This window comes from Anomaloglossus baeobatrachus, chromosome 7 (assembly GCF_048569485.1).
Source record: "Anomaloglossus baeobatrachus isolate aAnoBae1 chromosome 7, aAnoBae1.hap1, whole genome shotgun sequence".
Lineage (NCBI taxonomy): Eukaryota > Metazoa > Chordata > Amphibia > Anura > Aromobatidae > Anomaloglossus > Anomaloglossus baeobatrachus.
The window spans coordinates 281,808,706-281,820,272 of record NC_134359.1 but is presented as its reverse complement, the minus strand read 5'-3'; the positions used below and the strand labels follow the sequence as shown (position 1 = coordinate 281,820,272).

The 11,567-nt window shown below is 45.7% G+C and overlaps 1 protein-coding gene across 1 annotated transcript in view; it reads left to right on the top strand.

The window, feature by feature from the left end:
* The first annotated feature begins 251 nt into the window (after positions 1-251).
* LOC142245509 (lysosomal dipeptide transporter MFSD1-like) overlaps positions 252-11,567 on the top strand; it is a 50,273-nt gene continuing 38,957 nt past the window's right edge. Inside the window, exon 1 of the mRNA XM_075318265.1 lies at positions 252-426. Within this exon, the coding sequence (XP_075174380.1) occupies positions 405-426 (22 nt within the window). The 5' untranslated portion in view covers positions 252-404. The remainder of the gene's footprint in view (positions 427-11,567) is intronic.

Sequence of the window (11,567 nt, the reverse complement as noted above, 5' to 3'; positions counted from 1 at the left end):
ATACACTTTCTTACCCAAGGGGAGGACAAAGTGAGATTTAGTGCACATTTTATCATTTCACTTTCAAAACTTGTCGCAGAACTAAACTTGACGCAGTTTCTCTGCCCATTCACACACATGCTCTTTATATACGAGCGTTTCCTCGCGCGCCCCCGTGCGGTCGCTCCGTGTTTAGCATGCGCAGTAAGTTTTGTTTGTGCAAGCGCGCAGCCTGGAGTGGGCGTGGCCAGAGTCCTGTCTATCAAGAGTGAGCGGGCGTGGCCAGAGCAGTCGGTGCCTGTGACGGTCAGGAGCGGTGCTGGCTGCCGGTGCTCGGTGTCTGCAGCCGTAGGGGCGCACTCTGCTCCTGTCTAGCTCCACTCGTGTTATAATTGTGTGTGTTTACAGGACGCACAGCTGAAGGCATGGCAGTCCCGGCAGAGAAGGGTGAGTACTCCCATTAAAATAATAATGGTGTCACAATGCTGTGTTGTTGCCCCATCATGTGACTATTGGTAGTCATGTGACCAGGGGGGGCATTGAGGCAATCACGCACGTGACCTGAGGACTTTGCAAGTTTTGCAATATTTCCCAAATGTTGGTGCAAAAATGTCTCTTTGATAATCCCTGATGAGGAGCTCCTGGCTGTGATGATATCATGTCTGTGTTTAATACAAAAAACTTTTTTTTTTTTTCTCCCTAAACTTGCAGTTTATTTTGGCACACGGTACCACCGCGCCGCCAGCTGCCATATTTAATGGCCATTGTCAGGGGCTGATTACACTTACGGGGTCCGCTCCACTTGTGTTTTATCCTCCAAACCTGCTAAGTGCCTGATTCAGTATTACATTTGTAGGTTTTTTTTTTTTTTTTTGTTTTTTTTTTGGAGGGGGGGGTGTATTATCTGCTCTTTTATCTGTGACAGAAATATATATATTTTAAAAAAAATTAAAGAACCAAAAAATTACACTTCAAAAAGGCACAAATATATATAACAACTTTTGAAATAGTCTCAATTGATGAATCGGCTGCAAATATATATATATATATATATTAGAAGGTGGCCCGATTCTAACGCATCGGGTATTCTAGAATTTGTGTAGTTAATGTATGTTTTTTGTTTTTATATATATACATATATATCTATCGATGTTGTTGTGTGTAGTTGCCAGTGTTTGTAGGGCGCTGTAAATGTTCTGGGTGTTGTGTGGGGATGTGTGAGAGCGGTGTTGTTTGTGGAGCGCTGTGTGTCTGTAGCGTTGTCTGTGTGTGTTGCGTGGTTTGTGTGGGTGTGGAGTGCGTGTGTGTTTTGGGGGAGGTATGTTTTGTGCAGTGTGTGTTGCGCGGTATGTGCGTATATTTGTGTATGACGCTGTGTGTGTGTGTGTGTGTGGCATTGTCTGTGTGTGGGTGTCTGTGTAGGGCGGTGTTTGTGGTTCCCAGTGTGTGTGTGTGTGTGTGTTTTGGGGGGAGGTGTGCACCCCCATGCTGCGCACCCCCCCCATCGTGCTCCACAGTCCCACATCAGACAGTATACACGCACACATCTGATCGCATACACTCACACCCCACTTCTCCCTGTGCCCTCCGGTGGGCGGTCCCAGCAGCTGTGCTGCACGCCGTGCTCCTCTGCCTTCTGCCGACACGCACAGATCCGATCGCATACACACACACACACACGCGCTCACACACTGACGATATCGCACATACGCACTCACAACATTCGGAGATACCACATGCTTCCGGCCATGTGATCCTCCGGCAGGTCCTGGAAGGTCACTGCGCGCACAGTATCGCCGCCGAGAAGTAAGCGATATTACTGGATGTTGTGAGTGTGTGGATGCGATGTGTGTGTGTGTGTGTGTGTTTGTGTGTTCTGCCGCTGCAGGACCTTGATGCACTCACCTGCTCCCAGTCGGCGTCTGGTGAGTATGACTGCGGGGTCTTCTTTCTTCTGTCTTCTCTCTTCTGGGGGTGCCCGCTGCCTATAATGAAGTGTCTTGCAGTGTCTTTAACGCTTTCACCGCTGCATGACACTTCATTATTGACCGCAACGTATGCCGGCTCCCTGCACATGTGTACCGGGAGCCGGTGTACGCTGGTAACCATGATACACATCGGGTAACTAAGGGAAACGCTTCCTATAGTTACGCGATGTGTATCATGGTGTACGCTGGAGCGGGCGATGCGTGCGGAGGGCCGGGGCGAGCGGCTAATCCATGCGGGGGGCGGGGCCAGGCCGAGGCGAGCGGCCAATCCGGCAGTTGTCACGCTAACGACACTGTCACGGTGACACAATTTTGGAGCAAGACAGACAGAAGAAGGCATATATATATATATATATATATTTAGAGATAGAGATCTCCATCTGTTTCAAAAGGCGGCAACACTGTAACTAGCTCATGGTAAAATGTAAACATTTATTTTGTTAACCGTTTTGTTAAAAAATCAATTTTTTTTGTGCCAATGCATATTAAAATTCCAGCAGGTACAGTATATCAGTCGGATGGCAACAGAACAACGCGTTTCGACGCCTCAGGTCTTAATCATGTTCAGAACATGATTAAGACCTGAGGCGTAGAAACGCGTTGTTGTGTTGCCATCCGACTGATATACTGTACCTGCTAGAATTTTAATATGCATTGGCACAATAAAATGGATTTTTAATTTTCCCATGTCTGGCGCTGGATCTCTTTTCTTTCTACCATTGACCACAATGGTACAGATGGAGTCACAGTGTGCCCTGTTGTGCACTGTTTTTGTGAGTTTACACTTTCTGGAGGCGGACACCCAGATGTAGTAAAAGGAAATGAGGAGTAAGGGAAGGAAAGTCCTATTTTATAAATGAACTCCACTTACCTCCCCTGAGGTTTTTGTTTTGGGTTTTTGTTTTTTACTCTTCTCTTTCTGACATTTTAGCAAATCATATGAATTTTTAAGCTCTAAGGGTATGTGCGCACTAGGCGTTTTTTTTCACGCTGCGTTTTTATGTGCGTTTTTGTCTCAAAAAGCGCACCCGCGGCTAAAAAACGCGACAAAAATGTGTTTTTAATCAGTGCACAATGCCATTCAAGATTGTTGATGAAAAAAAAAAAAAAAGGTCTGATGTCATTTCCTTCTTCAAAATGTTCATTGTATGCAGGAGAGCAGACAGCTGCAGAACTAGTGTATGCAGGAGAGCAGACAGCAGCTGCAGAACTACAAGGCTCAGCATCCTCCATCCAGGACTGTATGCAGGAGTTTTTTGCCCAAAAAGAAAAAAAAGACATGGGCTTCGCTATATTTTTGTATGCTAGCCAGGTACAGCAGGCAGGTACAGGCTGCCCCCAATCCCCACCTGCCTATTTGTACCTGGCTGGGAATCAAAAATATAGGGAAGCCCTTTTTTTTTTTTTTTTTTTTTTTTTTTTTTTTTTTTTTTTCATTTCATGAATTTCAAGAAATAATTAAAAAAAAAAAAAAATGACATAGGCTTCGCCCAATTTTTGAGTCCAGCCAGGTACAACTAGGCAGCTGGGGATTGGAATCCGCAGTGCAGAGTACCCATGCTTTCTAGGCAAACCCACTGCTAATTGCAGTCCGCAGCCACCACAGAAAATGGCGCTTTCATAGAAGCGCCATCTTCTGGCGCTGTTTCCAACTCTTCCAGCTGCCCTGATGCCGGGTGGCTCACTGGGTAATAATGGAGTTAGGGCTAGCTGTATATTATCAGCTGGCCCTAAGCCCGAAATTCATGGTGTCACGCCAATATTAGACATGGCCACCATAAATTTCTAGTAATGATAAAAATATTTTTCTGTGTTGTGTTTTTTTTTTATTAGAAATGAAACACAACACAATTAGTGACTCCATCTTTATTGAAATAAAGAACCCCCCTCCGCAGTAATCCTGGGTCAGGGTCCCGCGCCGTCCAATCCGACTCCAATATCATCTGATCGTTTGCTGGAAGGCAAAGCGATCAGATGATGTGTCAGGTTCTAGGGGCTGAAGCACATCACACATCAGCTGATTGTATAAACGGCTTTATACAATCAGCAGATGCATCGGTGCAAAAAAAAAAAAATAAATACTCACGTCTGTGCTGATTACCGGCAGCTCCTGGAGCGATCGGATGAGAGTCTGATCCTGGCCCATCGCTGCAGGAGCTGCCGGTAATCAGCTGATGAAGTCTCCTGACGGCAGGATCAGCTGATAGCCGGCCGGGCGCGAAAAAGCCGGCGACACCGCAAGAACTACGATCAGCTGATGCGTCAGGTGACTGCATCAGGTGATCAGCGCCAGGTCCTGCAAGCTTCGTACGTGCCCCGGGGAGACTGCACACAGCCAGAGCGGCGGTACCGGGACAGGAGCTGGGAGCGGGCATGGCACCGGGACCCTGCAGACAGGTGAGTATATATGACGTTTTGTTTTTTTTTTCTACTGTTCACTTTTGTTTTCGCCGCTGCCTCCACCTCCCGCCCAAACATGGCGCCGCACGGAGCTGACATGGCACCGGGCGGGTTGTGGACGCACCGGTGACGGTACCGGGAGGATTCCTGCTTCTGTGTTTACCAACAGAAGGAATCCTCTTCCTGTACACGTCACTGTAGTGCCCACCCCTTGCGTTTATAGCTACGTTTTTAGTCATAGAAACGCAGCTATATGCGTTTTTCATTGCGTTGTTGAACATCTAATTGAACTCAATGGGTGAAAAACGCAGTGAAAAACGCAGAAATAATTGACATGCTGCATTTTTGTGGTCACCACAAAAACGCAGCTACAAAAAAACGTTGTGTACGGACAGCACTTCTGAAAACCCATAGACATTGCTGGGGAAGCAATGTCACCTGCGTTTTCAGCACAAAAATGCGGTAAAAAACGCAGCAAAAACGCCTAGTGCGCACAAGGGCTTACAAGGACCAAAATAAGAAAGGTAACCAAACAAAATAAATTCCATTTCTAATTGATTTAGAACCATCAACGAAAAGCCAGCAAAAGAAAAGTGAATAAGCGATGTGCGCACTAGAAAATGGACTTTTCTTAACCCCTTAACGACCGCGGGCAGTAAAATTACGTCCTAAATGACATAATCTTACTGCCCGCGGTCCTCCGGCGGCAGCATGCCGCGATCGGCACACATCTCAGCTGATTTTCACAGCTGAGATGTGTGCCTGCTAGGCACGAGCAGAATCGTTATCTGCTCGTGCCGATTAACCCCTTATATGGCGCTGTCAATACATGACAGCGCCATTATAAGCGCAATCGCGGTAAGCATTTACTTACCACCCGAAACCGGAAGTCACGTGACGCGATCACGTGACTCCCGATAGTTGTCATGGTAGCACAGGGTCATGTGATGACTCCTGTACTACACATGACTTGGTTTCACTTTCGCTGTGCCCGGGGCACAGCAAAAGAGAAAGACAGCGTATCTGCTGTTTACAGCCTTGTGGCTGTGATCAGCAGATACTGCAGAGCGATCGGAATGTTGATCGCAATAGCCCCCTAGGGGGACTAGTAAAATAAAAAAAAAAAGTTAAAAAATAAGTTTTAAAAAATTAAAAAAAAACAAAAAAACCTAAAAGTTCAAATCACCCCCCATTCGCCCCATTGAAAATTAAAGGGTTAAAAAAATAAAAAATATACACACATTTGGTATCGCCGCGTTCAGAAACGCCCGATCTATCAAAATATAAAATCAATTAATCTGATCAGTAAACGGCGTAGCGGCAAAAAAATTCCAAACGCCAAAACGACGTTTTTTTGTCGCCACAACTTTTGCGCAAAATGCAATAAGAGGCGATCAAAACGTAGCATCTGCGCAAAAATGGTACCGTTAAAAACGTCAGCTCGAGACGCAAAAAATAAGCCGTCATTGAGCCTAAGATCCCGAAAAATGAGAACGCTACGGGTCACGGAATATGGCGTAAAACGTGCGCCACTTTTTTCGGACAAACTTCCGATTTTTTTTTAACCCCTTATATAAAAGTAAACCTATACATGTTTGGTGTCTACGAACTCGCACTGACCTGAGGCATCACACCCACACATCAGTTTTACCATATAGTGAACACAGTGAATAAAATATCTCAAAAACCATAGTGCTATCGCACTTTTTTTGCTATTTTTCAGCATTTGGAATTTTTTTGCCATTTTCTAGTACACAATATGGTAAAACTGATGGTTTCATTTAAAAGTACAGCTCGTTCCGCAAAAAATGAGCCCTCACATGACCATATTGACTGAAAAAATAAAAAAGTTACGTCTCTCAGAAAAAGAATGGCGAAAAAAAAAAACGGAAAGCGAAAAATCGGCCGGTCGTGAAAGGGTTAGAAAAATCCGCACCCTCTGGCAGAATACCGCACCCGCATTTTTGCCGCGATTTGATACGGTTTTGCCACGGTTATTCCACGGGTTTTTCCCTGCGTTTTTTTTTTTTACCATTATCTATGGCAAAAACCGCAGGTACCTGCAGAAAAGAAGTGACATGCTCATTAATTCCGCAGCGGAAATTCCGTGGGTAAATCCGCAGGTATAAAAAATGCAATGTGCACACAGCATTTTTTTTTTTTTTTTTTATACCCATAGGTTTTGCTAGGGAATGACTGTAGAAATGTTACATTTTCTGCAGCAAATCTGCGGTGAAATCCGCAGCGTGCGCACATAGCCTTTAAAGACAAAAACAAAACATAAACAACATAACATAATCTGCAGACCTTTTTAACTTTTTTTTTTTTTTTTTTTTTTTTTTTTCCCTTTCCCCCAGTACGAGCTTATTACCACTTTGGGGTCCTTACAACTTTTCTGTTCTTTTTTTATTCCATTTTATTGGAAGGTGAAATTAAGAAAGAACAACAATTCTGCAATATCTACCGTATTTCATTTTGTTATGGTGTTTATAGTATCGGACATAAACTCGGATATCTTGTACTGTTATGCAGTCAGCGATACCAAATAATGTTTGATTTTTATTTACGTTTTGGAAAAATGGGTTGATAGGCATATTTAAAAAAAAAAAAAAAAAAATTGGTCCCCCTAGAGAACTTGTATAATATACCGTAATATTGCAGTTTACTATAAAATTACCGCTCTCCTGTGATGCCCAGTCATAGGCAGAGGTTCCTAGATGGACAAGTACAGGGGCACACAATACGCCCCCGGCTGTCATGACCGCACCATTGCTCGCCCGTCACTAATCACCACTGTGCAGAAGTGCTCAACTTCCGCTGTGTATCGACCCATTAGAAAATCTATGACAACGATTCCTCAAACATTTTTTACCGAATTTTGACGTACGCCAGTTCGTCGGGATCCGGAAATGGAAATCCCCACCGATCATCCAAAAGACCTCTGAGAAGGAGAGCAGAGCCTCTGACTATCCTACTGAACCAAAAGTGAGTACACCTCTCACATTTTTGTAAATATTTTATATCTTTTTCCTGGGACAACACTGAAGATCTGACCTGATACAATGTACAGTGTCAGTGCGCAGCTTGTATAACTGTGTACATTTTTTTTTTGCCCTCTAAATAACGCAACACACAGCCATTTAATATCAAAACTGCTGGCAACAAAAGTGAGTACACCCCATAAGTGAAAACGGTCAAAATGTGCATATTTTGTGTGGCCACCATTATTTTCAACCACTGCATTAACTCTCTTGAGCCCGGAGGTCACTAGAGCTTCACAGGAGCCGCTGGATCCTCTTCTATTCTTCATGACGACATCTCAGAGCTGGTGGATGTTACAGATCTTGCACTCCTCCACCTTCCGTTTGAGGAGGCCACACAGATGCTCCATAGGGTTTAGGTCTGGAGACGGTTGGCCAATCCAGCACCTTTACCCTCAGTTTCTTGCGTTATCATGACAGAATACAGTATGAAGAGAGGGGATCCTGCTCTGCTTCAGGATGTCAAATAACATGTTGGCATTCATGGTTCTCTCAATGACCTGTAGCCCCCCCATTGTCGGCAGCACTCATGCAGCCCCAAACCATGACACTCCCACCACCATGCCTGACTGTAGGCAGGACATACTTGTCTTAGTTCTTACCTTGTTGCCGCCAAACACGTTTGAAACCATCTGAACCAAATACGTTTTATCTTGGTCTCATCAAACTACAGGACGGCTCCGGTAATCCCTGTCCTTAGTCTGCTGGTCTTCAGCAAACTGTTTGTAGCGTTCTTGTGCATCATTCTGGGATGACAGCTATGTAAATCAATGTGATAAAGTGTGCGGTGCATGGTCTGAGCACTGACAGCGGACCCCACCACCACTGTAACCTCTGTAGCAATGCTGGCAGCACTCATGCGTCTAGTCTGAGAAGACGACCTATGGATATGACTCTGAGCTTATGCACTCCACTTTCTTGGAAGACCATGGCGAGGCCTGTTATGAGTGGATCCTGTCTTGTTAAACCGCTGTATGGTCTTGGCTTGTTATATAGATTGCACACTGTTATTCAAGGAGCACACTGACTACTTTACAATCTAATAAAAGTTCATATCTTCAGTGTTGTCCCATTAAAAAGATCGGTGTATTCACTTTTGTATCATACTGTGTGTGTGTGTGTGTGTGTGTGTGTGTGTGTGTGTGTGTATATGTATATATATATATATATATATATATATATATATATATATATATATATATATATATATATATATATATATATATATATATATATATATATATATATATATATATATATATATATATATATACATATATATATACATCAGTGCCTACAAGTAGTCTTCAACCCCCTGCAGATTTAGCAGGTTTGATAAGATGCAAATAAGTTAGAGCCTGCAAACTTCAAACAAGAGCAGGATTTATTAACAGATGCATAAATCTTACAAACCAACAAGTTAAGGTGGCTTTACACACTGCAACATCTCAAACGACATCGCTGTAACGTCACCGGTTTTGTGACGTAATAGCGACCTCCCCAGCGACATTGCAGTGTGTGAAACACATCAGCGACCTGGCCCCTGCTGTGAAGTTGCTGATCGCTACAAATCGTTCAGGACCATTCTTCGGTCCTTTGTTTCCCGCTGTGCAGCAAAGTCTCAGTGTGTAAAGGGGACTTAAAACACTGGAAACGAGTGATGTGTCACAATATCTGTCAATCACTATTCTCTGTCAGTCGGTGTCTCCCTCTCGGTCTCTATTCTCTCTGTCGGTCCGTCACTATCTCTGTCCCTCTCTCACAGTCTGTCGGTCATTTTCCCCTCCTCTCTCATACTCACCGATCCCCGGCGCGGCGCTGCACGGCATTCACACTGCTGCGGCGGCTTTTACTATTTTGAAAAAGCCGGCCGCTCATTAAACAATTTCGTATTCCCTACTTTCCCCGCCCACAGGCGCCTATGATTGGTTGCAGTGAGACACGCCCCCACGCTGAGTGACAGCTGTCTCACTGCACCCAATCACAGCAGCCGGTGGGTGTGTGTATACTGTGCTTTGAAATAAATAATTAAATAATTAAAAAAAATGGCGTGCGGTCCCCCCCAATTTTAATACCAGCCAGATAAAGCCATACGGCTGAAGGCTGGTATTCTCAGGATGGGGAGCTCCACGTTATGGGGAGCCCCCCACCCTAACAATATCAGTCAGCAGCCGCCCAGAATGGCCGCATCCATTAGATGCGGCTGTTCTGGGACAGTCCCCGGCTCTTCCCGATTTGCCCTGGTGCGTTGGCAAATCGAGGTAATAAGGAGTTATTGGCGGCCCATAGCTGCCAATAAGTCCTAGATTAATCATGTCAGGCGTCTCCCGGAGAAACCTTCCATGATTAATCTGTAAATTACAGTAAATAAACACACACACCCGAAAAATCCTTTATTAGAAATAAAAAACACTAACAAATTCCCTCATTACCAATTTATTACCCACAACAAAGCCCTCCATGTCCGGCGTAATCCACGGTCCTCCAGCGTGGCATCCAGCTCTGCTGCATGCAGGTGACAGGAGCAGGAGAATACACCGCCGCTCCGGTCACCTCCACACAGCTAATGAAGACAGCCGCACGATCAGCTGAGCTGTCCCTGAGGTTACCCGCTGTCACTGGATCCAGCGGTGGATCCAGCGGTGGCCGCGGGTAACCTCAGTGACAGCTCAGCTGATCGCGCTACTCACCTCAGTTGCTGCCTGGAGCTGACCGGAGCGGCGGTGTATTCTCCTGCTCCGGTCACCTGCATGCAGCAGAGCTGGAAGCGACGCTGGAGGTCCGTGGATTACGCCGGACAAGGAGGGCTTTTTGGGGCTGATTAAATTGGTGATGAGGGAATGTGTTTGTGTTTTTTATTTCTAATAAATGATTTTTTCAGTTGTGTGTGTTTATTTACTGTAATTTACAGATTAATCATGGAAGGTTTCTCCGGGAGACGCCTGCCATGATTAATCTAGGACTTATTGGCAGCTATGGGCTGCCAATATCTCCTTATTACTCCGATTTGCCAACGCACCAGGGCAAATCGGGAAGAGCCGGGTACAGTCCCAGAACAGCCGCGTCTAATGGATGCGGCCATTCTGGGCGGCTGCTGACTGATATTGTTAAGCTGGGGGGCTCCCCATAACGTGGAGCTCCCCATCCTGAGAATACCAGCCTTCAGCCGTATGGCTTTATCTGGCTGGTATTAAAATTGGGGGGACCGCACGCCGTTTTTTTTAATTATTTATTTCACTGCACAGTATAGACACGCCCACCGGCTGCTGTGATTGGGTGCAATGAGACACCTGTCACTCAGCGTGGGGGCGTGTCTCACTGCAACCAATCACATTTGCCGGTGGGCGGGGAAAGCAGGGAATACGAGATTGTTTAATGCGCGGCCGGCTTTTTCAAAAAAGGAAAAGCCGCCGGAGCAGTGTGAACGCCTTGCAGCGCCGGTGATCGGGGATCGGTGAGTATGAGAGAGGGGGGGAAATCACCAGCAAATGAGGTGAGTAACGCGATCAGCTGCTGTCACTGAGGTTACCCGGTGGCCGCCACTGGATTCAGCGGTGGCCGCGATTAACCTCAGTGACAGCTCAGCTGATCGCGCTACTCACCTCATTGTGGAGCTGACAGGAGCGGCGGTGAGAAGCGCGATCAGCTGAACTGTCACTGAGGTTACCCGAGGCCACCGCTGCATCCAACGCTGGATCCAGGTAACCTCAGTGACAGCTCAGCCGATCACAAGGCTGTCTTCATTAGCTGCGTGGAGGTGACCGGAGCGGTGGTGTCTTCTGCTGCTCCTGTCACCTGCATGCAGCAGAGCTGGATGCCACGCTGGAGGACCGTGGATTACGCCGGACATGGAGGGCTTTGTTGTGGGTAATAAATTGGTAATGAGGGAATTTGTTAGTGTTTTTTTATTTCTAATAAAGGATTTTTCGGGTGTGTGTGTTTATTTACTGTAATTTACAGATTAATCATGGAAGGTTTCTCCGGGAGACGCCTGACATGATTAATCTAGGACTTATTGGCAGCTATGGGCTGCCAATAACTCCTTATTACCCCGATTTGCCAACGCACCAGGGCAAATCGGGAAGAGCCGGGTACAGTCCCAGAACTGTCGCATATAATGAATGCGGCAATTCTGGGCGGCTGCTGGCTGATATTGTTA